The following is a 27,368-nucleotide window of genomic DNA, read 5'->3' as shown; positions in this document are numbered from 1 at the left end:
CCATAAGGTTTTGTAGATAACTTTGAACAAATATGTAAAGTATCACAAAGTCTATTGATTTCAGTTTTGTTTTACTTAAAAAATCACACTTGAATTTACAGAAATTGAGGCTACCAAAGCAAAACAGAGAAAGCAGAGCAAGATTGGGGAAAATAGAAGTAAGACAAAGAAAATCGTTGTTTATTCTAATCCATTAATCGATTAACAAGATCTTGATAAAAACTCAGATATTTGAATCAAGAAATTTATCTAAGAGTTTCAAGAAGTTAGAAAAAACATTGATAAATAAATGTATAACTTTAAGAATCATCGTTTTCAACTCCGCAAGTCTAACTCTGACGGTCTCTCGATCTACTTAGCGAAGATCCTTGTGTCGAAAGAAACTCCGTCAGCATTCCCATAGCCTGTAAGCTGCTCGATTCTCCGTTAACAGCGTTTATAGATTGATGCAGCCAATAGCATTGGTTGGTGTCGTCAACCAAGTGGTAATGTTTGTAAGAGACCGGAACATACTGCGGATTGTATTGCAGATAATGCTGCGGAGAATTGCAACAGTACTGCTGAGGATGTTGAGGACAAACTTGGTTCCTGAACATTGAAAAACCAAGAAACTATACATTAACTAAAGAAACAACCATGGCTAGAAACTATACCCTAGAAAAATATCCTAATGGCAAAAGATTGCATCGGAGTAAGAAAAATACCGTTGAGGTCTAGGGTTTGTAGTTACTGGTTGAGGAAAATTTGAAGGTTGTTGCAGGTTTTGACAAAAACTTGGGGATCTGAAACAGAGATCATCATGAGCTAAAGGGATTATCTTGGATTGGTTAGGTTTAACTTTAGCACCAAGGGAAGCGAGTTTGCAATTGGTCACTCGTCCGTCTATTGTCGGATTCGGATTCTTGCAAGCGTTTCTTGCGGATTCAGCATCTCTAAACGTCACCTGAAAAAAGATATATACAAAGATTCATGATCGAATAGTCTCTTAAGAATAATCGATAACCTAAACGTATATACTGTTCTTGGTGTTACTTACAAAGCCATAGCCTTGTGATCGGTCTGTTTTTTTATAAAAAACGACGTTAGCACGGATAATCTCTCCAAAACGTTTGAAGAAGTTTACCAAGCCTTCCTGTCTTGTTGTCCAAGGCAAATTTTCCACGAATATCTTTGTGAACGTTGTATCGAAGTTTCCGTGTTGAGACATGATGCGTCTTTGCAAAGTAAAAGAAGGTGAAAAGACAGTCGAACAATCTGAGCCCTAGAAGAAAAAAGTGTTACGAAGAGAATAGGTGTGTTAAAAAGTGTATATATAGATGAATCCAACAATCTCATAGGTATATAAAGAATAGGAAAATATTTGCATTCCGATCTCAAATAAGAATTGCAAAAAGATACTAGATAATTTGTCGTTAATTAAAAAATTGAAATAGATAATTGAAATATGTAGTAAACGAAACAGAGTCAAACCATAAAATAAACTATTGAAAAATATGTGTGAGTTAATTTCTTCATATTATTCGGCTTAGGTTATTTAGGCAATTTCTTTAAAACAGAGCAAAACAGGGGGAAATAAAAAAGTGGTCTTAACTTAATTCCAATATTTGGCATAATGGAATATTACATATCCTAAGCAGAAATTGAAATCAAAATTCATCTGAAATCACACACAATAACAACTAAGGATATGCTTCAAAATACAACACACAGAGAGATTTTATCTCATAGAAATCTCCCAAATGCCTCATTGTTTCTTATTCTAAGCATTTCAACATCATTTCCTAAGCATAGGTTTCTTCTGTTGCTTCTCCTACACCACACACTCTCATTGTTCCCTTTTTTAGTTTTCGCGTTTGGCTTCATCTGCAATTTCCCTCCTTAAAGTCTCCTCTTCCATGTCGCAGCGACTGATGAGCTCTTTAGTAGACCATATCTCCCCAATGTGCCATCTACCGTTTTCATTAACAAAATTCTCTTCGAGACAACTGTAAACGTTTCGAAGCCTAATATACTGTAATGGCAGCATTTTGACTGCAAAATGCGCTAACATCTTGTCATCCGAGAAGATATTATCAATCCCAAGTCTCTTGTGTTTCGCTTCGAGGGTTTTCATCCTCATAATAAGCTCCCTAACATTCTCATTGTCTCTATAACTCAATGAGGAAATTTCTGCTTGCACCCTACTTCTCTCTGCCTTTTCATTTTTCACAAAGAAATTCTCCAACCCGGTAAGCAATTCTTTTGCGGTTGTAACATCATCGGGGACAACGCCCCTGAATTCTTGCGGAATCCGGATTCTCATTATCATTATACTCACACGATTAGAGCGTTCCCAATGCTTGAGTTCCTTAGGAGAGCTTGGACGCTCTTTCATGAGGGAAAGATCAAGATCCATAAGGGCGAGGACAAGTAACAATTGTTCTTTCCATTCCGAGAAGTTAGATCCGTTTAGCATCGGGATAGAATCGACATTTGAAAGACTAGATATGGATCCCAACACTGAAAAGGAAAAAAAAGGATTGCGTCAGATATGTAGTTAAGTAAACTATGAATCCAACGCTTACATTGAGCATCAATGGTTTGTACTTTGTAATATTGAGACAAAATTGCCCTATAACACAAATGAAGGTTTCAGATTATAAAGCAGAAACACTATATTCTAATTCTAAGTGATCAAGCAAAAATTTATTGAATGGTTGACCATAAACTCGTTACTCCAAATTCGGATAAGCACTTACCAAAACTAGAATCTAAACATCAAAATTACAAAATATAATGCACACGCTTAGGGTTTCCATTACAGAACTTCCATTAAAACTAAAAAGCATTTCCTATTTATCACAAATCTTGAAGACCATGTCACTGAGGCATGACGAGAAAAACAAATATTGATCTACATATTTTTGGAAACAGAGAAGAAGATGAAACGTCAAGAAGTTGTAAGAAATCGTCAAACCCTAAATAACAGAATGATGTAGAACATAACCAATAAACCTGGATTCATGATTGAGCAGTGTAGGCTGTGTAGCACAGAGGATTTTTACTGAATGTCTAAGTTTGGCATATCTCTCTCATTTTAGCCTCCATCATATTTAAACTTAAACAAGTGACGCTTCGTAAAAGAAAGAACTAAACAAATATTTTAGATAAACAATTAACCATATTTAAAAATTAAAATTTCATAAAGTATCAAATTAATTCGACTTTCTCGTGTTATTAAAAGATTTTGTTGTCCCAACAAATTCTAATTTATTTAAATTTTTCATTGACTGAATTATGACTAGTACTAAATTAAAGCGACTGTTTAAATTACCGGACACAAGATTCATGATGAGGCAAACATAGAAAGACACAAACATTAAGAAAATCATGGCTGTAGATTATTCTTTAGTTTGAAGGTTGTTGCTGGCTTTGCCAAAACCTAAGCTAAATGACAAAGATTATCGTGACGAAAACCGGTTTGGTTCAATAGTTTTCGGTTATGGACCTTATGGTTAACACGTAGACTAGCAATATCCAAGGTTTGTTATAAGAAAGAAGAAAACAAGCGACCCCAAAACATATAAGTATAAACAATTAATCTAAATTTGCAAATTTGTCATAAACCTTAGGCTTTGAATGAATGATGTCGACAAAACACACTAAACCGTTAACGGACAAAACCACTCTACTTTATTTTTGAAGCAGACAACAAACCGATGCAGACCATCTTTATATCTACGTATGTAAAAACAGTCCGTAGTTAGTCAGCCGCGGATTTATTTTATTTTTCCAATCCGCACTAGTTTATAAAAAAGCGGTTCAAACAAAAACGGATTTGTCCGCCCTAACCATCGCAACCACTCGAATCCTAAAAAGGAACCTAAAACGGAATTTAAAATTCCGTGAGCCTAATCAATATATTTCTTATTTTATCAAAAACTTACCAAGTTCTAATCGAACTAAAAACAGCATTGATCGCATATAACTCCATAATTAATCATAGTGATTGTTTCCAGTTTACAGGCACAAGATTAAAGAAAGGCCAAAAAACCAAGACACGAAAAAAGTCGTTATTAGTTATTACCAAACTCCATAATTCCTAAATCTGGCTGCTTTCGTCGGACACTGAACTAGCCATCTTCTTCACCACTCTAGACGGCGACGAGCTTGGAGTCGGAGTCTCCATCAAGCTATACGATTCAATGTCACCAGAGATAACCAAATTTGGACTCGGCCTCAGTATCTCCGCTAATGGTCCACCAGGCGTGGTAGACATCGGAGCAAGCCAGCTTGACATCTCCTCTAGTGAAGACGTCACACCATAAGGACCATACCCGTTATGATCCTCACGACCCGACCCGATTACACCTAAACCCATTTGTATCAGGCCCATTTCATCTTGGCCCATTAAGTTGTTTCCTCCCATTGAAAGATCAAGCGAGTAAAGAGAGAGATTGCCATTAGAAGAAGAAACAGGTGTTGAAGTTGTTGTACTCTGTTTTTCAGATGATCTTACACCATCGGACCAAACATCGATAAAATTCAGATACTTGTTCTCTTGCTCTGTTGTCGCAGATATAGTAAATACCTCACTTCCTCTGTTTCCAATCCAAAACACAAACTAAAAACGATCAAAACAGAGAACAAAAACAGAGTATGATTCTGAGACATTTTAAAGAACAATACCTTGATTCTCTGTAGTTTGAGATGGATGATGAAACCTCAATTGTCTCAAGTGTTTTGTCTTTAAATGAACTATTAGAGAGCTTTCGAGGAAGATTTTTGAGATCTCTGTTTTTAACAGAACCACCATTGTTGTTAGGACGAGAATAAGGAGGTTCCACATGCTTTCTTGAACGAGGACGGCCTCTGTGTAAGTGTTTCTCACAGTATTTGTGATTAGAGACGACTTCTTTCGCGCATCTCCATTTCTTTCCGTCTGTTCTCCGGCATCTTCCCGGTTCTAAATCTCCGGCGATGTTTTTATTGTTACAGGGAGAAGCAGAGGATGGTGATGAAACAAGGAGATCAAAAGGAACAGGAATAGATGCGATCATGTACTTGTAGATCATTGCTTGTCTCTCTAGCTCCTTCAGTTGTGCGTTTGTGAAAGGGTAGTAATAGTAACAACCCAAAACTCCATTTCCTGAATCTGTTACAGATCAGTGAGAAGAACATTTAGTTGTGCTCTGTTTTTGAGAATCAAATCAAAATAAGAGAAGAGAGATTGTTACAAGGAGTAGTGAGATGAGGATGAGGATGAATCTCCATGTCTCTGAATCCAAAAGAAGACTCTTTGTATTGTTGCTGATTCAAACTAAACAAAGAATCACTTCTACATGGGATTGTTGTCTTGTCTGAAACTTTGAGAAAGTCCATGAAGGTTAGAGATTTTGAAAACTCTGGTAAAGATTATGAGATTTTTCTTTTCCCTTTATATCTTCATGAGAAGAGACTGAAGAACATGTGACTTATTTCAAAAGAAAGAAAGTAAAAGATCCGTTGTGGGATATAAATTTGGTAAGAGTAAAACGTTGCTTGCCTTTACTTCATATCATACTAATTGAACATATATAGAGAGAGAGGGAGAGAGATTTGGGTGGATACAAAGGATATGGAGTAGTGATGGGTTGCCGCCAAGGTTGTCCTATACTATGCTTCCATGCTTCCGACATTTGGATCAATCCTTAAAAGACAGACCCATCTTGTAGCATATCTATTAGGGGATGTAACGATCTAACGGTGGGGGATGTTTTTTATGAATCTAGTTTGTAGATTCATGTAGAGTTTAATATGGCAATGTAACTACGTAAAATAGTAGTTTATTGTGAACGTTCACTCTAAAGACATGGAAAATTGCACTCATTTGCATAAGCTAAATTTAGAGATATGGTGGTGGTCTGGTGGACCAAAAGCCTGCCGGTCTGGTCCGGTCTGAACATGGCTCGGTCCTTAAAGAGCCTCCCAAGGACCAGCCTAACCATCAAACCGTCATATCCACCGGTAGTTTTGTTGTATGGCATGTTAACCACAAACCGACTTGTAGATCTCATGGCCTAATCAAGGTTGATTAGTGTACTAGGGATGGTCTTACAAAAGAGTTTTTCGAGGTAACTAATTCGAGTTTTAGTGGTGACAACAAAAGTTAATATGACTCGCTATTCTGAAGAGATTATGGTCAAAAGTCTAAAAACTTTTTGGCAATCTTAAAAATATAAGGTCAGTTTAAATCATGAATTGATCCATGGCAAACATCCTTACCTTAAAATTATAGATTACATCAAGTGTAACACACTAATAAAAAATTAACCCGTTTGGATCAAATTGCATAAATATCTTCTCTCTTTGTTTTGAACATGGGAATTCTCAAAAGGAATCAATGATACGTTAGATGTAAGGAAAAATGGGTTAAGATTGTGACAAGAGCAAAGAAAGTGAAGTTGTTGGGTAGCCAAGTGAAGAACGTCTTTCTATTTGTCTCAAGGTTTAAATCCAAAGAAGCAGAAGCCACCAGACAAAATAAGATGGTAAAAGTTGATGTGGACACTCTCTTCTTCAGGACCCATATCCCCACTAATTGTCCTTTATTTTTATTTTTTAAAATCTGACTTCTCAGTCTCTTGCCATTTCAATATTGATGATGCTCTCTTCTTTCACATCCAATTAAAAGTGACATATGAGTTCATTGGAGTCTGACAAAAACTATAGAAGTAAATATCCATCAAACCAGTTCCTACCTTTGTGACACTAACCTATCTATCTATAGTAAATAAATCTCATATGTAGAAAATAACAAAAAAATGCTACAATTTTAAATGATAAGTAAGTGTTTGGATGCGATCCCAAAGTCTCATCCAACATTTACGTTTTCAAAAATGTTTTTTGATGTTTTATACTAATAAAGAGGAAAATGATGGAACAACAAAATGATCCGTGATTGAGTGTCGTATCTACATAACGAAATGTGTTTGTAATATAATCATGATTGATTAGGTGTATTGCAAATGTGAGGAGGTGTCGGGTGATAGTGAAGCCACCATACCACCGCCAAGGAGACAAATGCATCACTCTCTCTCTTTTCATATTATTGTTTACACTTTTTTTATTTTCTTTCTTACATTGGAATCTGTCCCCATACAAACACCATGTGCTCTCGACATGTCTTTCCATTATGATTCCTTCTTTCTTTTACATATTTATTGTGTTTCTTTAATTATGTGAAACTAGATTTTTTTTCTTTCTTAAAGCGAGATATTGTATAACGGGAATGGTAGATATATAAGTAACGGTAAGATCTTTTCAATTGAGAAATGACATTGCAAGAAGAACATGTTATTGTTGTTACCTTTGCCAATAGCTAGGAGTCTTTCTTTTCCCTAGTTACTGTGTTTACATAATTATGTGAAACTAGGTTTGTTTTCTAAAAGCGAGATATTGTATAACGGGAATTGTAGATAATTAACTAAGAGATATTTTCAATTGAGAAATGACATTGCAAGCAGAAGATGTACCAGTATCTTAATATGGGCTTCTTGATGGGTTAAGATCCATTTCAATAGAATAAAAGCTTCAATATCACTCAGACTGTCACATGTCTGGAATTTATGGTTTTGTACCTAAATTTACACTTAAATTAATCATAGCAAAGATTAGTAGTTTATTCCAGTATTTTATTGTCACCGTTTAGATTCAAATTCAACATACTGTATGTTATTGAAAAGAAAAGAGCAACTCCCAAACAAACGGAAAATTTTTAGCTATTGGCAAAGGTAACAATAACATGGGGTCCTGGGCTAAATAGCTCGGCCATATTAGAACATTGGGGTTCTAGGCTAAATAGCTCAGCCTACCTACATGTAGATCCCTAGCTTTGAAGATGGTTTGTCTAGGTGAACAAGATTTAACTAATTTCTGATCCAAAATGGAACATAGATTATTCCATGGCAAGTGGTGCAGTTTCAGTCCATTGACTACTTTAAACTCTATTGTTTTGTAACAATAGTCATACAAGAACTTCTAAATTTTCATAAAATAAAAAAAGAACAACTCAATTAAGAGATTACTATTACGGAAATTTGAGAATTTAAGAGATTACTCTTACAGAAATTTAATACCTCGCCAAATGTGAAGTAACTTGGGGTCAACAGTATACTTGCGGCAGTGGGAGAACGTAAGATAAAGATTATTAGGTCTTCATCGAACATAAATATCCGGTGATTTATTTCTCTAGACAAGTTTCATATTGTCGATCTTAAAGAATTTAGTATCCATCTACAAGAATATGAGAAAATGAGATTCATCACACTAACCTTCATGATTCATGATGTTACAAATTTCAAAGAGAGATCTCAAAGATATGCTCTCGTATTGTCCCTCTGGTTACCAGAGAATAATACGCAAGAGCAATTCCTAAACCCAATTGTTCACTGCAAGCAAATAAGTAAGGTGCATTCTATGGACGGGACCAAGTTTAAGCCAACATTTTTGGTTTAGTTTGCTGAAGTTTGGGAAGAATCTTCAAACCATAGATCGTTACTTTTCACCAAGAGCGGTCTGCTGACAGCGTTTTTGAGCAATTATGAAGATTTTATGTACGCACTTAAAAAATTTCAAATCACATTCTCATTTTTGGTATGACTTTGAGGCTATAAAATCGGGTATTGGCTTTGATATGGTTTTTGAAGAGCATGTGTTTTGGATATTGAAGAGGTGGTTGAGTGTGTTGAAAAGTCTACACATTACTTTACCTTATTTATTTATTTATGTTTCAAGATAACTAATGGATCACTTTCTTGATTCCCGATCTTGGCATCTCTTTTTCTATTACCAAATTGATAGAACATCACTGTTTTAATATCAATTTAGCATATCATCTCATTTGAGAAAACTGCGAGTCTGGAGACCACAAACACCATAAAGCTGGGTCAGCATTAGAGATTAAGCTTCAAATTTCCCAACCAAAAGGTCCGTTGTCGCTCGGTTTCTTGTGGTTGCAGGAGTTAATCTTTGATGTTCATGGACTATTGATAATGATATTATGATACTCAGACATTTTCTTCAACCTCAAGTCCTAGTTAGACTTTCATGAACATTAATGAAAATGCTTTTGCTTAACCTAATCAATTGAATCACATGTCACATATATACTACTCTTGGCTCTTGGGTAATAATGAAAACAGATAATGATTATTAAGCTTAAATTTTTAACATCCAGACAAAGACATCATACTGGCATGTGATTGATTATCGAGCTTAACTTTTTAACATGCTGACAAAAACAAAAGAAAATCCGAAGTTTCAAAAAGAAACACAAAGGTTGCATTGTATCACAAACTAAAAACACCAAAGAGCTGCATCTTCTCCTAATTAAGAAAGAGGCCTTCTACTTCGTAGTTTTCTTCTTCATCTTCTTCTCCTTCTCCATCTTAGCTTTCTTGATCCTCTCAAGTACAATAGCTCATATAAAGTATAAACAGCGAAATTAGTGAGAGGTTCTAATTTTGCAAGAGTTTCTGGCAAAAAAAAAAAAGAAAAAATTCAAGAAACAAGAGCAAATTTACGTACATGGATGTTCACAGCCGGTAGGCTTTCTTTTCTCGGCACTTAGCGGGACAACAAAATCAACTACAATCTTCCATCCTTGTACGTTATGTCCACTTAGTTCCTGCGCCTTCTCTACACATCCTTGTCCCATAATAGAAATTTTAGCATTTCTGCAAAATTTAAGTCTTTAGTTAGAATTTAGTAACTTGAGAGCCGAGAGAAAATTCACGAATCGGAGGAAGAAGCCACAAACCTTTGGTGAACAAAGATTCCATGGACAAAAACAGTAACAAAGGTGACCTCTCCACATGAAGAGAAAATATTCACATGAAGAATTGCACCGGTTGTTTGAGATATTCTTTTGTCAAGAAGAACATATATATTGCTGTTTTGTTATTGTCCGTATTTTTTCTGTAGATTTTGGTTTTTTTCCGCTAAGTGTATTTTTTGTTAGTTCTATCAAAACTTTGAAAATGGTATAAATACTTCACAATACCAAAAAAATCTATATATTGTTGATATCTTGATCACTTGCTATTATTTTAATGTGTAATTTACAAGCAAAAGCGATAAATCCCAAACCTGTGAGAGTCCGAGGGATATTGAACTTCCAAGTTCCAAACCACCAATAAGTCCATATTAGGACTGACACTTGGCTCCTTGGGCCGGCCTAAACCTGGTCACGTGATACCAAATTGCTCTTGGCACAGTCAATGGTATTTGCTTATCTTCACCAACTGTTCCATCTTTTATTCAGTTCAGAAAGCTATATTTAGATCCCTAGCTTTGAAGATTGTCTAAATAAAAGTTCATCTTTCAAAGAATAAGATTGTACTAGTTTTCTAGATCCAAACCAATAGACGGAACACAAATTTTTCATGGCAAGTGTTACAGCAAGTTTCAATCCATTGTAGACTACTTTAAACTTCATTGTTTCATAACAGTAGAGTCATACAAGAACTCCCAAGTTATTCAAAAAAGCGAAAAAGAGTATCTCAACTCAAAACATCATTGCCAAGCAGAGAATTTCAATGTCGAAACAGATACTATTCAGTTGTCTCAGCAAGTTGAGGAGCTTCAGTTTGTCTCAAGCTTTCAAGAGTAGAGATCCTTCTATCCAGAGAGTCATGAAAAGACTTTGCCTGTAGAAAATCAGAGATCATATCTATAGTCAATGGCCATGTCTGTATCCTATACCATTAAAGCTACAGAGAAAATGCTGCTATGGTTCTTCACAAAGATAACAGTTTTATGACACTCAATTCAACCAACAAATGTTTGGCAGTTAAAACTTTGGCATCTCAAGATTCTATTGAAAACTAATTCTAAAGCAAGTTTTAATCATGCAAATGTAGGTATAACCATTACCATCAAAGCTACAGAGAAATGGCTACCATGATGACACCTTTGTGCATCAACTCTACCAAATGTTTGAAGGTTTTCTCGTGTTAGCAATTTTGGCATCTCAAGATTCACAAAAAAGAAACTAATTCTTAATAACGTAAATGAAGCATAAACGTATTATTGGTGGCTATGAAACTCAAGTCCAGAACTAAATCTCACCAGTAGCTAAAAATGGCAAACTCAACCAGAAACCCTAATTCCTAATAAGAACATCAAAAATTGTGTGAAACCTTCTTCCACCATGATTAAAACAGGTTTCATATGAATCTGAATCGCAGAATCACAGAGATGACAACGAGAACCCTAGAAATGCTCTACAGATCAACAAAATTCCAGTCTTAACAACATCTGCTAACGAAATGTATCGATTCAGCTATTCGAAAACAAAATCTAGGGTGAAATAACTTGTTCGCAAGAGACAATCGAAAGAAATGGATCCGATAAGAGAAAACAAAATTAGAATCGATGGCTTACCTGCTGAGAAATCGATTCGTGAGCGACTTTGTAATCCTTGTAGAGAACGGAGAGTCCGATAAAAGACGCAGTCGCAGCTCCGGCGAAGAAAGAAGCCAATCTTACTCTCAACACGTACCCCATCCTTCTTCTTCTTCCTTCGTTCCCTTCTCAAATTTCTCCGATTCTAGGAATTTTTGCTTTAGAGAGACGTGAATCAAAACGACGTCGTTTCTGTGCGTAGCTTAAGAGACCAGTCCGCTGATCAAAACTACATCGTTTTTAAATTCTCCAATTACGTAGACCAGTGCCCTGATCAAAAACCACGACGTTTTGATTCCCCAACTATTTCCTAAACCGACGTCGTTCTGAAACAAATATTAGTCCTGTGAAGAAAATGTAATAAACCTTCATTGACGTCTTTATACCAAAATCACTGTGAGTTCTTTTCTTCTTCTACCTATGGTTTTGTTCCTACCCATCAGAAAAAGGTACAAAAGCCCGAATCTTTTTATAGCTTTGGTCACCATGTATGTTTTAAATCATAGTTGATTTGAAATTTTACTTTACTAGATTGAGAATTTTGATTGGGGTTAGGTTAACTCGAACTTGAATGAATTTCTAATTCAAACCCATATTATCTCTCTGAAACTTGTGTATTCCAATTTGTTATGCAGATAAAGTTTTCTAGAGAAGAATTTAGACATGTTGGGGAGAAAGAAATCTTGTTCCAAAGGATTGAGTCAGAGGTTGAAGGAAGATAGAATAAGCCCATTAACTGAATCTTTGTTATGTCAGATACTTAATTATCTTCCGACAAAGGATGTTGTTAAGACAAGTATTTTATCCACCAGATGGAGAAGTCTTTGGCTCTCGGTTCCTCGTTTGGAATTGGATTCTAGAGATTTCTCTGATTTCAATGCCTTTGTGAGTTTTTGTGATAGGTATTTCGATTCCAATAGGGTTTTATGCATAAACAAGCTCAAGTTAACTATTGGTGACAATGAAGAAGATGGCTTTTATCTCAAGTCATGGATTGATGCTGCAGCTAAGCGTAAGCTCCAACATCTAAATGTTCATTTTCTGCCTCAGTTTCATAAGATTCCTCTAAACCTTTATAAATGTGAGACACTCGTATACTTAAGCCTGGTTAAGGTGACCTTGGCTAAAGGCAGAATCGTCTCTTTCCCTTGTATGAAGACTATGCATTTAGAAGATAACGTGTATCCCAATGAAGCCACTTTCAAGAAACTTATCTCTTGTTGCCCTGTCTTGGAAGACTTGACGGTTATTATATATGGCAAGGATACTAAATCCTTTCCGGTGCACTCTCGGTCACTAAAGAGGCTCACTTTAGTACGGATTTCTTCTTTCCACTCCGGTGCTATTTCGGGAGTTGTGATCAATGCTCCTCTACTATGTGCTTTGAGCATCAATGATAACACATCGAAAAGCTTCATAGTAAACAATATGGGGTCTAGTGCCAAGTTAGATCTTTCTATCCTCTTTGGTTTGTGGGATTTTGATGAAGCAAGCCTTACATCAAGGAGAAGTAGCATCCACAGATTTCTCCCAGGGATTTCAAAGGTTAAGGAACTGATGATACGTACGCGCACTTTCAAGGTATACACCTATATTATATGTCAATGCAGTAATTTGAACATGTAGAATTTCTATCATGACCCACATTATGTTTCTTTCTTGTTCCAGCTCCTCTGTCAATACGCTAAATTAGGACCGCTGCCTCAGTTTGGCAACATATCCGGCTTGCCTCAGTTTCGTAACATGTCCCGCCTGTGTGTTATTCTTTGTGTATATGATTTGAAACTGTTACCAACTTTTCTTGAGAGCTGCCCGAACTTGAAATCCCTCGTCTTGGTAATCATCTGCTAAACCCCGTTGAGCTTACTCTTACTCGTCTTTATGATAGGTTCTGCTTATCCTTTTCACTAACGTTTATACCTCTTCTCTGTTTTCCTCAGGACTCGGATCCTAACTCTAAGAAGATGTGTTTCAACGAGAATGATCTCATCAGTAATTCATTAGTGCCCGAGTGTTTGTTATCTTCGCTAGAGTTTGTCGATATCAAAAGCAGCATCTTAGTATCTGTTGCAGGGATGAAGCTAGTAAGGTACTTCCTAGAGAATTCGACAATCCTCAAGAAACTCAATCTATGCTTGAACTATTGTTCACCAAAAGATGACATCTTCAATAAACTCTGCAAAATCCCAAGACGTTCAATCACATGTCAAGTCGCCATCGTCTTTGATTAGAATCTAAAGCTTTGTTCACCAAAAGATGACACTTACATTATGAAAAACCTTTGACAAAAAAAATAAAACTAATGTAATTATTTAGAAATCTTTGTTTTTGTTTGCGAAATTGAGTTAAGAGTATATAAAATTTACAGTGAAATAACTTGTTTCCAAACCACAATTCGAACCGATCGCGAATTAAACCGACTTCGTTTCTACAAATGGTTTAGGAGACCAGTGAAGCTGCTTAAACGACATCGTTTTTATTCCCCAACTATTATTAAAAACTACGTCGTTGTGAACACAGATTAGTCCCTGTAACCCTTCATTGACCTCTTTGTACCAAAATCACGGTGAGTTTTCTTCTTCTTTAAGTCTTCGTTTGATAGTTTATTTGATTGTTTCTCTGAAATTTATGCTTTCAATTTTTTTACGTAGATAAAGTTTTATTAGAGAGAATCAACACCATGGTGGGTAGAAAGAAATCGAAACAGGCTTGTTCCAAAGGGTTTTGTCGGAGATTGAAGGAAGATATGATAAGCCAGTTACCTGATCATTTGATATGTCTGATACTTAATCATCTTCCGACAAAAGATGTTGTTAAGACAAGCGTTTTATCCACCAGATGGAAAAGTCTCTGGCTTTTGGTTTCTGGTTTGGGTTTGAACTCCCGAGATTTCTCTGATTTCAATACCTTTAAGAGTTTTTGTCATAGGGTTTCCGATTCCAATAAAGCTTTATGGATAAAAAAGCTCAAGTTAACTATTGATGAGAGTGTAGATAATGGTGCCTCTTATCTCAAGTCATGGATTGATGCTGCAGCTAAGCGTAAGCTCCAACATCTTATTGTTCATTCTCTGCCTCATTTTTATAAGACTCCTGAAAACCTTTATGAATGTGAGACACTGGTCTACTTACAACTCTTTGAAGTGGCCTTGAATGATGCCAAGTTTGTCTCTTTCCCTTGTATGAAGACTATGCATTTAGAAGATAATGTGTATCCCAATGAAGCCACTTTCAAGAAGCTTATCTCTTGTTGCCCTGTCTTGGAAGACTTGACGGTTATTATATATGGGAAGGATACTAAATCCTTTCCGGTGCACTCTCGGTCACTAAAGAGGCTCACTTTAGTACGGGTTTCTTCTTTCCACTCCGGTGCTATTTCGGGAGTTGTGATCAATGCTCCTCGACTATGCTCTTTGAGGATTAAGGATAACGTATCGAAAAGCTTCATAGTAAAAAATATAGGTTCTAATGCCAAGTTAGATCTTTCTATCCTCTTTGGTTTGTGGTATTTTGATGAAGCAAGCGTTAGATCAAGGAGAAGTAGCATCCACAGATTTCTTCCAGGGATTTTAAGTGTTAGGGAAATGACAATACATCCGCGCACTTTCATGGTATACACCTATCTTATATGTCAATCCAGAGTTCTTGGACATGTTTCTATCACTATTCACATTCTTTTATGTTTGGTTCCAGCTCATGTACCGATACTTGGCATTAATACCGCTACCTCACCTGCCTAAATTTCGTTACATGTCCCACCTGAGTGTTACTCTTGCAGTATCTGATTTGCAATTTTTACCAGCCTTTCTTGTGAGCTGCCCGAACTTGAAATCACTCATCTTGGTAATTATCTTGGTTAAGCCCTATTGAGATTCCGTTCTGCTTATCTTTTTCACTGAGTTTATTATATATCTCTTTCTCTCTGTTGTCCTCAGGAATCTAATAGTAACTCCTCTGAGAAGATGCGTTTCAAGGGAAACTATCAAATCAGTTTTTCATCAGTGCCAAATTGTTTGCTATCGTCGCTAGAGTTTGTGGATATCAAAACCAACATCTTGGAATACGTTGCAGGGCAGCAGCTAGTAAAATACTTCCTAAAGAATTCAAAAATCCTCAAGAAACTCACTCTACATTTGAATTATTGTTCACCAAAAGATGATATCGTCAAGAAACTCCGCAAATTCCCAAGAGGCTCTAAAACATGTCAAGTCGCCATCGTCTTTGACTAGCTAGAAACAACCTGTGACGCTTTGGCTTTGCTTTAGCAGTTGATATAGGAGGTAAAGTAGCTGTGTGTACCATTTGTTAAGTTACTTGTATCATTTTGGGTCCTCTTAAACTAAAAAAGAGAATGAAATATTTTGTAAGCCCAAAAGAACCTATGAACTTCACTCTGACGAAATTTGCCAAATGATTGATTCTGTAAAATAAAATTCAGACGTTTCGAGTCGTCAACTCGCTCACAGTTTTTGTTCGTCTCTTCTGCGTCAAACATTGCCACCATTTTCGTTTTATTGACCTTTCTTCTATCCATTCTCTTTGTCAATCGTGGGTGTTATTCATCATCGATTCTTTGATGCTTACGAATAAGTGAAAAAAAAAAAAAACAAAGACGGACCTAATGGCCCTAATCTCACACCAAAAATGAAACCGGATTGACATATCCGAAATTTTATGGATTAATAGGGTCAAAATCACTAAAAATGGTTATTAAACCAGTTTGAAATTTCAAACCTTTCGGATTAACAAAAGAAGATGAAGTTTACTAGTTTAGTATTGTTCTTAAAAGTATTGCATTGAACCATTTTATCTTCGTGGTTTATGGGTTCAGCCCGAAAAAAACCGAGTTGGTCTATATGCTTTGATAAAAACCGAGTAGAAGCCAATTGAATCACGAACACATCACACCGTTTTCAGCAACCCCAAGGGTGATATAAACGGCAAGGCGTTTGCACCTGAAAATTGTGTCGAAAAAAGCGAAATCAAGCCGGTTACCGGAACATTTTAATCTTTGTTAAAATTTGATGATGCAGATTGTACAAATGGTGGGAAGAAAGAAGAAACCCAAAATATGTGACAAAGTGTCACATGAGGAAGATAGGATAAGCCAGTTACCGGAACATTTGATATCTGAAATACTTTATCATCTCTCTACTAAGGATGCGGTAAGAACAAGCCTTTTGTCTACCAAATGGAGATATCTTTGGCAATCGGTTCCTGGATTGGACATAGACCCCTACAAATTCTCAAATTTCAATGCCTTTGTGAGTTTTGTTGAAAGCTTTTTTGATTCCCATAGGGATTTATGGATACGCAAACTCCGGTACATACCTGCGAGACACTGGTACACTTACGACTCTGTTGGCTTCGCTTGCCTAGTCCCGAGTTTGTTTCCTTACCTTGTCTGTGTTGAAAGTTAAACTTGATGGACCAAATCCAAGTTCTAGAGTTTTCTCTAGAAATATCATAATTACCACCTCCTTAAAATGTTCTAGAAATCTTCTAGAATCATCTTCCACCTCCTTAAACATAAAAATCTAGATATTCTTATAGAATAATCTAGATAATTAGAATAGTATAATCTAGATATTATGTTAAGAACTCTCTAGATTTATGATTAAAATATTTTAGATATTTTGTAGTTTGGAGGCTATAAATACTTCTTCCCTCTCTCATTTGTTGTAAGGTTATGAAGTTGTCTTCAAGATAAAATCAAAGTAATAAAAGTTCTATTTCCTAAAACTCTCTCTCAAACACTTAAACACTTTCTCCATTACCTCTAAAAGAATTTTACTCTAACAAAGTGGTATCAGTGGTACCTCGATAGTGGTGCAAGTAATCACATGTGCGGGAGAAAAAGTATGTTCGCAGAGCTTGATGAATCGGTGAGAGGAAATGTGGCTTTAGGAGATGAATCGAAGATGGAGGTAAAAGGCAAAGGAAACATTCTCATCCGATTGAAGAATGGAGATCATCAATTTATTTCCAACGTTTACTATATTCCGAGCATGAAGACAAACATCTTGAGCCTTGGACAACTCTTAGAGAAAGGTTATGATATTCGACTAAAAGATAATAACCTTTCTATAAGAGACCAAGCAAGTAATCTCATCACCAAGGTACCGATGTCGAAAAATAGAATGTTTGTCCTTAACATTCAAAATGACATCGCACAATGTCTCAAGATGTGCTACAAGGAGGAGTCTTGGCTTTGGCATCTTCGATTTGGGCATCTAAATTTTGGAGGATTGGAGTTGCTTTCGAAGAAAGAAATGGTGAGAGGACTACCTTGCATCAATCATCCAAATCAAGTGTGTGAAGGATGTCTACTTGGAAAGCAATTCAAAATGAGCTTTCCAAAGGAGTCAAATACAAGAGCTCAAAAACCGTTGGAGCTAATACACACGGATGTGTGTGGTCCGATCAAGCCCAAATCACTTGGTAAGAGTAACTACTTCCTTCTCTTTATTGATGATTTTTCAAGAAAAACATGGGTTTACTTTTTGAAAGAAAAATCCGAGGTGTTTGAGAACTTCAAAAAGTTTAAAGCCCATGTTGAGAAGGAAAGTGGTCTTGCAATCAAAGCCATGAGATCCGACCGTGGAGGAGAGTTTACATCGAAGGAGTTTCTAAAGTATTGTGAAGATAACGGCATTCGAAGACAATTAACGGTGCCAAGATCCCCTCAACAAAATGGTGTAGCGGAAAGAAAGAATAGAACAATTCTTGAGATGGCAAGGAGCATGCTCAAAAGTAAGAGACTACCAAAAGAGTTGTGGGCGGAAGCGGTCGCATGTGCGGTTTATCTATTAAACCGATCTCCAACAAAAAGTGTCTCGGGAAAAACACCACAAGAAGCATGGAGCGGAAGGAAGCCCGGTGTTTCTCATTTAAGAGTCTTTGGAAGCATTGCTCATGCTCATGTACCGGATGAGAAGCGGAGTAAACTAGATGACAAAAGTGAGAAGTATATCTTCATTGGTTATGATAACAACTCCAAAGGCTACAAGCTCTATAATCCTGATACGAAGAAGACAATAATTAGTCGAAATGTCGTTTTCAATGAAGAAGGAAAATGGGATTGGAAATCAAATGAAGAAGACTATAACTTCTTTCCACACTTTGAAGAAGATGACTCGGAGCTAACAAGAGAAGAGCCACCAAGAGAAGAACCTACTACACCACCAACTTCACCAACAAGCTCTCAAGGAGAAGAAAGCTCAAGCGAGAGGACTCCTCATTTTAGAAGTCTACAAGAGCTCTACGAGGTAACCGAAAATCAAGACAATCTTACTTTATTTTGTCTATTTGCGGAGTGCGAACCCATGGACTTCCAAGAAGCCATTGAAAGGAAGACTTGGAGAAATGCCATGGATGAAGAGATAAAGGCGATTAAAAAGAATGATACATGGGAGCTAGCTTCACTTCCAAATGGACACAAGGCGATAGGTGTGAAGTGGGTGTATAAAGCAAAGAAAAATTCTAAAGGGGAAGTGGAAAGATACAAAGCAAGATTGGTGGCAAAAGGTTATAGTCAAAGAGCCGGAATCGACTATGACGAGGTATTTGCTCCCGTTGCTCGTCTAGAAACGGTTAGACTAATCATTTCACTAGCGGCTCAAAACAAGTGGAAGATACATCAAATGGATGTCAAGTCGGCCTTCTTAAATGGTGACCTTGAAGAAGAAGTTTACATTGAGCAACCACAAGGCTACATAGTCAAAGGAGAAGAAAACAAAGTCTTGAGGCTAAAGAAGGCGCTTTACGGATTAAAACAAGCCCCAAGAGCTTGGAATACTCGAATTGACAAGTACTTCAAGGAGAAAGACTTCATCAAGTGTCCATATGAGCATGCACTCTATATCAAAATTCAAAAAGACGATATATTGATTGCATGCTTATATGTAGATGACTTGATATTCACGGGTAACAATCCAAGCATGTTCGAAGAATTCAAGAAAGAGATGACGAAGGAGTTCGAGATGACGGATATTGGATTGATGTCTTACTACCTCGGAATTGAAGTAAAACAAGAAGACAATGGAATCTTCATTACTCAAGAAGGCTATGCTAAGGAGGTACTTAAAAAGTTTAAGATGGATGACTCAAACCCGGTGACCACACCAATGGAATGTGGAATCAAATTATCAAAGAATGAAGAAGGAGAAGGAGTGGATCCAACAACCTTTAAGAGCTTGGTTGGAAGCTTGAGATACTTAACATGCACAAGGCCCGGTATTTTATATGCGGTCGGAGTTGTTAGTCGTTACATGGAGCATCCAACAACAACTCATTTCAAGGCGGCCAAGAGGATTCTTCGCTATATCAAAGGTACCATAAATTATGGCTTACACTATTCTACTTCTAATGATTACAAGCTTGTTGGATATAGCGATAGCGATTGGGGTGGAGACATAGATGACCGAAAAAGCACAAGTGGTTTCGTGTTCTACATTGGAGATACGGCTTTCACATGGATGTCGAAGAAGCAACCAATTGTCACTCTATCCACTTGTGAAGCAGAATATGTAGCGGCTACTTCATGTGTGTGCCATGCTATTTGGTTAAGAAACCTCTTAAAGGAGCTAAGCTTACCACAAGATGAACCAACGAAGATCTTTCTGGATAACAAGTCGGCAATAGCATTGGCGAAAAACCCGGTCTTCCATGATCGAAGTAAATACATTGACACACGTTATCACTACATTAGAGAGTGTGTTAACAAGAAGGACGTGCAATTGGAGTATGTGAAGACACATGATCAAGTAGCCGATATTTTCACCAAGCCTCTCAAGCGCGAAGATTTTATCAAGATGAGGAGTTTGCTTGGAGTAGCAAAATCAAGTTTAAGAGGGGGTGTTGAAAGTTAAACTTGATTTTCAATCAAGTTTAATTATTGGGTCAATTACCCAATAATCATTTGATGGACCAAATCCAAGTTCTAGAGTTTTCTCTAGAAATATCATAATTACCACCTCCTTAAAATGTTCTAGAAATCTTCTAGAATCATCTTCCACCTCCTTAAACATAAAAATCTAGATATTCTTATAGAATAATCTAGATAATTAGAATAGTATAATCTAGATATTATGTTAAGAACTCTCTAGATTTATGATTAAAATATTTTAGATATTTTGTAGTTTGGAGGCTATAAATACCTCTTCCCTCTCTCATTTGTTGTAAGGTTATGAAGTTGTCTTCAAGTTAAAATCAAAGTAATAAAAGTTCTATTTCCTAAAACTCTCTCTCAAACACTTAAACACTTTCTCCATTACCTCTAAAAGAATTTTACTCTAACAGTCTGAAGATCATGCATTTAGAAAATGTTACTTCTCCCAATGAGACTACGTTGCAGAAACTTATCTCAGGCTCTCCAGTTCTGGAAGATTTAAAACTTATAAGATGTTCGTATCAGAAGGCAATACAAGTTCGCTCTCATACGCTAAAGAGAATCGACATTGATGAGAGAACTAAAGTTGTGATTGATGCACCTTTACTCCAGTGTCTGTTGACTGAGATGTTCTTAACAAAAAACTATCAGATCGTCAATTCAGGTTTCCCTGCCAAACTAGATATTGATATGCGATCAATGCACCTCTACCCCAGACCCAATGAAGGCGTGATTCGGGATATCCTCACCGATATTTCGAGGGTCAGGGATCTAGTTATTAGTAGGAATACTTGGAAGGTTTACATTTCAACATTTGAGCATATTTATTTATAAGTATTCCTCCACAAAAGTTTCTCACCATAACATTTTTGCTTTTTTTTGGTTCACCTATGTTACCAGGTATTCTTTCTATACTCGGAATCGAGACCAGTGCATCAGTTTCGTAACCTATCCCGCTTGAATGTTAGATTTTATATATTTGATCTTGAAATGCTGCCAACCCTTCTTGAGAGCTGCACAAAACTAGAATCTCTCACTTTGGTAATGAAATAGCTTTTCTCCTCTGATTTAGTTCTGGCCTGTCCAAAAAAGTTGAGTAGAGAGATACATAAAAGATTTTATATTGTTTGTGAAAATCTTTTATGTATCTCTCTACTCAACTTTTTTGCAGGAAATTTTGAAGGACCCATCCATGCATCACGAGGAGAAGAGAGAACCAAGTGTGATGTTTGCAGCAGTGCCTCGTTGTTTGGTATCATCGCTCAAGTTCGTCGAATTGAAATGTTCAACCCCAATGTATGAAGGAGAAATGGAGCTAGTAAGATACTTCCTGAAGAATTCAACAATGCTGCAGAAATTAAGGCTCAATGTTTACTACACCAAAGAGGCAAAGTGTGCTTTCCTTACAGAACTCGTTGCAATGCCAAGATGCTCTAGCACATGTGAAGTCCTTGTTCTTTAATTACTCAAAAGATATTGCTGAACATTTCGTTTAATGTTAATCTTTTGGTCGTTAACTTAGTTGATTTTAGGAGGCTATATTAGGCTTAGAGCCACATGTAAATGTTAATCCCAAATGAAAAATAAAACCGGATAGGATTAATAGGCTCAGAATCACTAAAAATGGTTATCAAAACTTCAAATGGAGAAAGCGGATCATTTTGAAGTTTTCAAACCTTACGGGTTAACAAAGAAGATGAAGTAATTTCCGTCTCATAGGATACGTCAAACATTACTTAATTAACCATATAATAACCATGACTCTCTGTTTGAACCGATTAAAGCCAGGTTTAAACCAGATTTTAGGATTGTGAACAAAATTGAGTATTTCCGGTTTAGTCTAATCGGCCTTTTTGGTTGTTTCTTGGTTTTTGCGTTGCCAAATTACACGCTATCCGAAATATTTTTCGCTGGACCAATTTCTCTTCATGCTTTATTGGTTAAGACCGAACAAAACCGAGTTGGTTCAATTTGATTGTATATGCTTTTTTTTTTTATATCAAAAAAATTAGAAGCACAAACACATCACACCTTTTTTCTTCAGCAACCCTAACGGAGAGACAAACGGCAAGGCGTTCGTAGTAAGAAGTGTTAAAAGGAGAAGTTGAAAAGACTAATTCAAGCGCCATTAATTAACAGTAGCCTTTAGACCATTGAATCGTGTAGGAAGACGAATATGTTTGATCTGCCGTGGTAATTAAACTCCATTCCGGTACGTTCTTCTTCTTTTTATTATTATACTGTTGCTTGATTTAGTCATCTTCAAAAACCTTGAAAACCCTAAACCCTAGCAAGCATGTAATTTTAGTTTTCTTCATTCGTAACGATATCTGTTTTGACTCTCTCCGACGAATATTTATGTATGGGCTTTTTTCATGTGGTGCAACTTGAAATTTTGTAATATTTTTCTTAACTAGTACTCAAGGAGAATTTTGCAATTTATCTGTGTAACATTTCATTTTTTTTTTTTTTGCTAAATTTGATTAGTTTGAAGAAAAGAGAAATGGTGGGTAGAAAGAAGAAACCCAAAATATGTGACAAAGTGTTGTCATCAGAGGAAGATAGGATAAGCCAGTTACCTGAACCTTTGATATCTGAAATACTTTCTCATCTTTCTACCAAGGATGTTGTACACAAGCGTTTTGTCCACAAGATGGAGATATCTTTGGCAATGGGTTCCTGGATTGGATGTTGAGTTCAACACATTCTCAGATACCAAAACCTTCGTGAGTTTCGCTGAAAGGTTTTTTGATTCCCACAGGGAGTCATGGATACGCAAACTCCGGTTAAATATCTGTCTTCCTTTGGGTAAGTGTGATCTCAACTCATGGATTGATGCTGTGACTACGCGTAGGATTCAGAATCTTGATGTTAACTTTTTTCCTGCTAATGAGATACCCCTGATCATATATGCCTGCAAGACTTTGGTACACTTACGACTTGTTTGGGTTGCCTTGGCTGATGCCGAGTTTGTTTCCTTTCCTTGTATGAAGATCATACATTTAGAAGAAATTAGATATCCCAATGAGATCACGTTGCAGAAACTTATCTCAGGCTCTTCAGTTTTTGAAGATTTAACCATCATCAGATCTCCGGCTAAGGTTTTACAAGTGCGCTCTCATACGCTAAAGAGAGTCGACATCGATGAGTCTACTGAAGTTGTGATTGATGCACCTTTACTCCAGTGTTTGAGGACTAAGATTATCTCAACAAAGAAAGATCATCAATTTGGGTTTCTCTACCAAACTGGATATTGGTATCGGCTTTAGCAATGCGACATGCGGTAAAAGTTTGATTCACGACATCTTCACCGATATTTCGAGGGTCAGGGACCTAGTTATTAGTAATGTTATTTTGAAGGTATACATACATCTCAACGTTTGAGCATATATAAGAATATTCTTCCACGAAAGTTTCTCACCATAACATTCTTTTTTACTTGTTCGTTTACTTATGTTACCTGCAGGGAATCTTTCTATACTCCAACTCGGGACCGGTGCTTCAGTTTCAGGACCTCCGTCGCTTGAATGCTGAATTTTCTCAATCTGATCTTGAAATGTTGCCAACCATTCTTGAGAGCTGCCCAAAACTAGAATCTTTCATATTGGTAATGATTCACGCATATTGTTTGTGAAAATCTTTTATCTATCTCTCGACTCCACTCAATGTTTTTCATTCTGTTTTTGAAGGAAATGGTCAAGGACTCATCCATGCGTCATGAGGAGAAGAGGGAAGCACATGTGATGTTTTCAGCAGTGCCGCGGTGTTTGGTATCATCGCTCAAGTTTGTGGAACTGAAACGTTCGATCCCAATGTATGAAGGAGAAATGGAGCTAATAAGATACTTCCTGAAGAATTCAACCATGCTGGAGAAATTAAGGCTCAATATTTACTACACGAAAAAGACAAAGTGTGACTTCCTTACAGAACTCATTGCAATACCAAGATGCTCTACCGCTTGTGAAGTCATTGTTCTTTAATTACTCAAAAGATATTTTGCTCAACATTTCGTTAAGGTTAATCTTTTGGTCGTTTAGTATCATTGCTCTCTTTATGTTGAGGATTAAACCAGTTTTTTAGGATTCTGAACACAATTGAGTATTTTAGGAGTAAGACTTTTGGTTTATTGGTTCTTCTTGCGTTGCCAATTACAGTATTCGAAATGTTTTGCATTGCAAAATTTAATTATCTACGTGGTTTATCGGTTTTCAGACCGGACAAAACCGAGTTGGTCCAATATGATTATATGCATTTATATTAGCCTTAAGACAAAATTAGAAGCACAAAACACTACGCACTGTTTCATGAACTCCAACGGAGACATAAACGGCAAGGCGTTTGCAATCGAAACTGTGTTAAAAAAAAGGAGTCGAAGAGACGAATTCGAGGGCCATTAATTGTAAAGAAATTTTCACGTTTCCAATGAAAAAAAGATTTACTCTCAACGTTTGGCAAACTGAGATTTCATTCTCATGGTTTGACAGTTAAAGCTTATTATAACGAAAATACCCCTAATGAATTAAACCAAACAACACAGTTACTTTCGGTTTAGTTACTTTTTCTTTTCTTTGCGGTTTGGTTTTTGAATTAAAAAAAAAAAAAACAATTACGAAGAAAAGGAAGAAGAAGAACGAGAGAGACTTGAGCCATACTTTGGCTTCTTGTTAGAAAAAAAAAACCCAAAATTGAATTGAAAGGGGAATCTAGGGTTTACTCAATAATCGAGATGGTTCCCAAATCAAGCGACGGCGAGGCCAAGGATGGATCTTCAAGCGAAACCCAATCGACGGAGTACATGGAAATTTCCACGGGCGATGAATCTTCTATGCTGGGGAAGCGCAAGGTTGAAACCCCCATCCTGGAGGATCTCAGTGAAAACGAAGGCGACATAGAAGGTGTCGACGATGATAGTGATTCCGAATGGGATAAGGATAGCTTCGATGGTCTGGAATATCATTCATGTGATGATCAGAAGGAGTATATCGACAAATATTTTGAGAAGAGGGCCCGTTTTTACAAGCGCACGGTCATCGAAACCAAAGTATGATCATCATTTTCATCTCTATACGTATCGAATTTTGAGTCTTTTATTGATTGGGTCATATAAAATCAAGTAACATTGTTGTAGTTAAATTTTTTGTTTTGGTTTTAGGGTTTTTTTGAGGCAACTAACGAATTCCCACCTTACCTTTTGGCTGGAATTGCTACAGTCCCTGGACGATGACCTTGAGGAAGGTTTGACCGTTCGTCAGTTTTTAGCAAACATGACATCTCTGTGTCTTGACAAATATAACAAACGAAAGGTAACATCTCTAGTTTGACTTTCAGAGTCCTAGGCAATATGAGATGAGCCATTCTTGTCTCTTGTTTTCAGGGATTCAATGTGAAGTTGGAGCATGTTTTGAGGGCTAATTTCAACCCAGGGGGCAGGACAACATACTACATCACATTTGCTGCTAGAGAGTCTGATTCTCCTGATGCACCTCTAGTGGAATATCAAGTTAAGGTGGATTGGTCTGCGGGCAATACTTATCCCATCCTTTGCAGACCCACTTCTCCACCAAAACTGGTTGAAGGTAGCCGAGGAGATCTGATGCGGTCATCAACCCAAGAACCAACCATGGAGAAGATTATGGGCGAGAAACAACAACCCAGGAGCAGCCAAGTGGGAATTTTAACCAAGTTTTATCCAAAACTTCAGGACAAAGCCAATTCAGCCTACCCGAGAAGACCCCTCAGCATTTTTCAGTCCAGACGAAGGCCAAGATCAATTCCTCCTGCCCAGAGATCACTTGGAATACATTCTCAGCTCAACTACCGACAACCACGAAGAAGAATCAGCCCAAACGGAGTTCACACGAAGGAGTTATTCAATTTTCAAACGGGATGATCCCCAACGAACTCGGTTTGGACCTACGTGCAGTTATTGGAGGATTCCGACCAAACCAGAAGGCGTTAAGATACAAAGTGAATTTTCGTACACTCTTGACTCATCAGAGGAGCTTTTTGAATTGGAGTCAAGTCAATACCGATTTTGGTTTAGAAGATATTAATTTTCTAAACCAGATGATGCTCAGCTTGCCTTATTTGGAAGCTGACGGGTTTAATTACTTGCAAACCAAACTTTGGCGTCCAGGAGAGTTTCTATTACAACTAGAGACTCCTAAGATCACCTCAAGCTTCATTCTCAGCCCTTGGATCAAGTGGATTCAATCTTTCCTAATCATACACCAAGAGTTACCATATCTTCTGATTTGGTGCGAATTAAGGGAGTTATTAGAAGATTAATAAGCCATGGAATCATCCAGAAGCTGTCAAGATACAAGATCCCACGAATTACTCCTTTTGGCCTAAGCATTCAAAGCCTAACGGCTAATATTCTTTCAAGGCACATCTCCACTTGATTTCTTTGATTTATTTCGTGTATTGCTTTCCTATTTTGAGTCATGAGACTGTTGTACCAATCCTAGAGTCGAGCCTATATAAGCTCAAGTCATTTCTTTGTAAAAACCACCCTTGATCAATTTTAAAGTAATAAGAAACATTTTCTTCTTGTCAAAGTTCGAGTCTTTGTCGTTTATTCATTAGTCTTAAGTGAGTGAGTCTCTTAGGCCTATTTGAATCTGCGGATTAAGTTTGTTGATAAGTTCAACATCCTTCTTTCGTTCATTGATCGAGTGAGTCGATTAAGTTGGCTCTACTCTTTAGTTTATTTCTTCATAATCTACTCTACTCTGTTTGTCTTTATGCATTGTATTCCCTTTTTTCGAGCAGTTATATTATGAATGAATGAACTTTTTATTGTTTGCAGACAACATGTATGAAATACGTATGGTTTTGTGTACGTACACTGGTTTTGTACATAGCGGATTAAACTAGTAAAACGTACGACCACTTAGTATATTTCAACAAGTATGAAAGACTTTGTCTCTGGTGTACGTACACTAAAAAAGTACATAGCGTAAAACTAATATTACGTACATAGCCGATTAAACTAGTAAAATATACGACCACTTAGTATATTTCAACAAGTATGAAAGACTTTGTCTCTGGTG

The 27,368-nt window shown here is 36.8% G+C and overlaps 8 protein-coding genes, 1 long non-coding RNA gene and 1 pseudogene across 11 annotated transcripts; 5 read left to right on the top strand and 5 right to left on the bottom strand.

Moving 5' to 3' along the window:
* Positions 1 to 54: 54 nt before the first annotated feature.
* LOC9300342 (RNA-binding protein 38) lies at positions 55 to 1,324 on the bottom strand. Its single transcript, XM_002864220.2, has 3 exons — positions 1,037 to 1,324; positions 705 to 943; positions 55 to 588 (listed from the first exon to the last, which is right to left on the bottom strand). Exons 1-3 carry the CDS (start codon positions 1,205 to 1,207, stop codon positions 330 to 332), a joined length of 669 nt encoding a protein of 222 aa, XP_002864266.1. The 5' UTR covers positions 1,208 to 1,324; the 3' UTR covers positions 55 to 329.
* A 279-nt stretch (positions 1,325 to 1,603) lies between these two features.
* Positions 1,604 to 2,854, bottom strand: LOC110227770. The gene is given in 2 exon segments (XM_021023317.1): positions 1,604 to 2,506; positions 2,508 to 2,854. Coding segments are annotated over 2 exon segments (732 nt in total). The 5' UTR covers positions 2,574 to 2,854; the 3' UTR covers positions 1,604 to 1,840.
* Positions 2,855 to 3,933: 1,079 nt separating this feature from the next.
* LOC9300341 (growth-regulating factor 7) lies at positions 3,934 to 6,039 on the bottom strand. Its single transcript, XM_002864219.2, has 3 exons — positions 5,217 to 6,039; positions 4,669 to 5,134; positions 3,934 to 4,580 (listed from the first exon to the last, which is right to left on the bottom strand). Exons 1-3 carry the CDS (start codon positions 5,359 to 5,361, stop codon positions 4,082 to 4,084), a joined length of 1,110 nt encoding a protein of 369 aa, XP_002864265.1. The 5' UTR covers positions 5,362 to 6,039; the 3' UTR covers positions 3,934 to 4,081.
* A 4,324-nt stretch (positions 6,040 to 10,363) lies between these two features.
* On the bottom strand, positions 10,364 to 11,611 carry LOC9302061. Its single transcript, XM_002864218.2, has 2 exons — positions 11,404 to 11,611; positions 10,364 to 10,667 (listed from the first exon to the last, which is right to left on the bottom strand). The coding sequence occupies exons 1-2, from the start codon at positions 11,524 to 11,526 to the stop codon at positions 10,572 to 10,574; spliced, it is 219 nt and encodes a 72-aa protein (XP_002864264.1). The 5' UTR covers positions 11,527 to 11,611; the 3' UTR covers positions 10,364 to 10,571.
* A 92-nt stretch (positions 11,612 to 11,703) lies between these two features.
* LOC9302060 (putative FBD-associated F-box protein At5g53640) lies at positions 11,704 to 13,745 on the top strand. 2 transcript variants are annotated; one of them, XM_021029250.1, is made up of 4 exons: positions 11,704 to 11,820; positions 12,060 to 13,005; positions 13,093 to 13,260; positions 13,365 to 13,745. In XM_021029250.1, exons 2-4 carry the CDS (start codon positions 12,088 to 12,090, stop codon positions 13,653 to 13,655), a joined length of 1,377 nt encoding a protein of 458 aa, XP_020884909.1. In that variant the 5' UTR covers positions 11,704 to 11,820; positions 12,060 to 12,087; the 3' UTR covers positions 13,656 to 13,745. The 2 variants fall into 2 exon arrangements, with proteins under 2 accessions (XP_020884909.1, XP_020884904.1); XM_021029245.1 differs by having other exon boundaries at positions 11,704 to 11,873.
* Positions 13,746 to 13,767: 22 nt separating this feature from the next.
* On the top strand, positions 13,768 to 15,873 carry LOC110229343 (putative FBD-associated F-box protein At5g53640). The gene is made up of 3 exons (XM_021029257.1): positions 13,768 to 15,034; positions 15,117 to 15,266; positions 15,359 to 15,873. The coding sequence occupies exons 1-3, from the start codon at positions 14,105 to 14,107 to the stop codon at positions 15,650 to 15,652; spliced, it is 1,374 nt and encodes a 457-aa protein (XP_020884916.1). The 5' UTR covers positions 13,768 to 14,104; the 3' UTR covers positions 15,653 to 15,873.
* A 193-nt stretch (positions 15,874 to 16,066) lies between these two features.
* Positions 16,067 to 17,087, bottom strand: LOC110229366. Of its 2 annotated transcripts, XR_002332757.1 has the most exons (3): positions 16,755 to 17,084; positions 16,539 to 16,659; positions 16,067 to 16,378 (listed from the first exon to the last, which is right to left on the bottom strand). It is a non-coding gene; the product is annotated as an uncharacterized LOC110229366 (long non-coding RNA). The 2 variants fall into 2 exon arrangements; XR_002332756.1 differs by having other exon boundaries at positions 16,069 to 16,659; positions 16,755 to 17,087.
* Positions 17,088 to 20,733: 3,646 nt separating this feature from the next.
* On the top strand, positions 20,734 to 21,775 carry LOC9302059 (F-box/FBD/LRR-repeat protein At1g51370). Its single transcript, XM_002865939.2, has 3 exons — positions 20,734 to 21,111; positions 21,214 to 21,354; positions 21,485 to 21,775. Exons 1-3 carry the CDS (start codon positions 20,734 to 20,736, stop codon positions 21,773 to 21,775), a joined length of 810 nt encoding a protein of 269 aa, XP_002865985.2.
* A 609-nt stretch (positions 21,776 to 22,384) lies between these two features.
* Positions 22,385 to 24,443, top strand: LOC110229364 (annotated as a pseudogene).
* Positions 24,444 to 25,188: 745 nt separating this feature from the next.
* LOC9302058 lies at positions 25,189 to 26,997 on the top strand. Its single transcript, XM_021029283.1, has 3 exons — positions 25,189 to 25,354; positions 25,466 to 25,616; positions 25,688 to 26,997. Exons 1-3 carry the CDS (start codon positions 25,218 to 25,220, stop codon positions 26,201 to 26,203), a joined length of 804 nt encoding a protein of 267 aa, XP_020884942.1. The 5' UTR covers positions 25,189 to 25,217; the 3' UTR covers positions 26,204 to 26,997.
* The last annotated feature ends 371 nt before the right edge of the window (positions 26,998 to 27,368 follow it).

The sequence above is a fragment of the Arabidopsis lyrata genome, assembly GCF_000004255.2.
Source record: "Arabidopsis lyrata subsp. lyrata unplaced genomic scaffold ARALYscaffold_8, whole genome shotgun sequence".
Taxonomy (NCBI): Eukaryota; Viridiplantae; Streptophyta; class Magnoliopsida; order Brassicales; family Brassicaceae; genus Arabidopsis; species Arabidopsis lyrata.
This window is presented reverse-complemented; position numbering and strand designations above follow the sequence as displayed.

Coding starts and splice junctions, on each gene's coding strand:
- LOC9300342 (XM_002864220.2), bottom strand. CDS start 1,207: ATGTCTCAACACGGAAACTTCGATACAACGTTCACAAAGATATTCGTG. Junction 944..1,036: donor GATCACAAGGCTATGGCTTT/GTAAGTAACACC, acceptor ATCTTTTTTCAG/GTGACGTTTAGAGATGCTGA. Junction 589..704: donor ACAAACCCTAGACCTCAACG/GTATTTTTCTTA, acceptor TTCAATGTTCAG/GAACCAAGTTTGTCCTCAAC.
- LOC9300341 (XM_002864219.2), bottom strand. CDS start 5,361: ATGGACTTTCTCAAAGTTTCAGACAAGACAACAATCCCATGTAGAAGT. Junction 5,135..5,216: donor TCCTCATCTCACTACTCCTT/GTAACAATCTCT, acceptor GATCTGTAACAG/ATTCAGGAAATGGAGTTTTG. Junction 4,581..4,668: donor TCAAACTACAGAGAATCAAG/GTATTGTTCTTT, acceptor GATTGGAAACAG/AGGAAGTGAGGTATTTACTA.
- LOC9302061 (XM_002864218.2), bottom strand. CDS start 11,526: ATGGGGTACGTGTTGAGAGTAAGATTGGCTTCTTTCTTCGCCGGAGCT. Junction 10,668..11,403: donor ACGAATCGATTTCTCAGCAG/GTAAGCCATCGA, acceptor GATTTTCTACAG/GCAAAGTCTTTTCATGACTC.
- LOC9302060 (XM_021029250.1), top strand. CDS start 12,088: ATGTTGGGGAGAAAGAAATCTTGTTCCAAAGGATTGAGTCAGAGGTTG. Junction 13,006..13,092: donor TACGTACGCGCACTTTCAAG/GTATACACCTAT, acceptor TTCTTGTTCCAG/CTCCTCTGTCAATACGCTAA. Junction 13,261..13,364: donor ACTTGAAATCCCTCGTCTTG/GTAATCATCTGC, acceptor TGTTTTCCTCAG/GACTCGGATCCTAACTCTAA.
- LOC110229343 (XM_021029257.1), top strand. CDS start 14,105: ATGGTGGGTAGAAAGAAATCGAAACAGGCTTGTTCCAAAGGGTTTTGT. Junction 15,035..15,116: donor TACATCCGCGCACTTTCATG/GTATACACCTAT, acceptor GTTTGGTTCCAG/CTCATGTACCGATACTTGGC. Junction 15,267..15,358: donor ACTTGAAATCACTCATCTTG/GTAATTATCTTG, acceptor TGTTGTCCTCAG/GAATCTAATAGTAACTCCTC.
- LOC9302059 (XM_002865939.2), top strand. CDS start 20,734: ATGCATTTAGAAAATGTTACTTCTCCCAATGAGACTACGTTGCAGAAA. Junction 21,112..21,213: donor TTAGTAGGAATACTTGGAAG/GTTTACATTTCA, acceptor CTATGTTACCAG/GTATTCTTTCTATACTCGGA. Junction 21,355..21,484: donor AACTAGAATCTCTCACTTTG/GTAATGAAATAG, acceptor ACTTTTTTGCAG/GAAATTTTGAAGGACCCATC.
- LOC9302058 (XM_021029283.1), top strand. CDS start 25,218: ATGATAGTGATTCCGAATGGGATAAGGATAGCTTCGATGGTCTGGAAT. Junction 25,355..25,465: donor GCACGGTCATCGAAACCAAA/GTATGATCATCA, acceptor TTTTGGTTTTAG/GGTTTTTTTGAGGCAACTAA. Junction 25,617..25,687: donor ACAAATATAACAAACGAAAG/GTAACATCTCTA, acceptor TCTTGTTTTCAG/GGATTCAATGTGAAGTTGGA.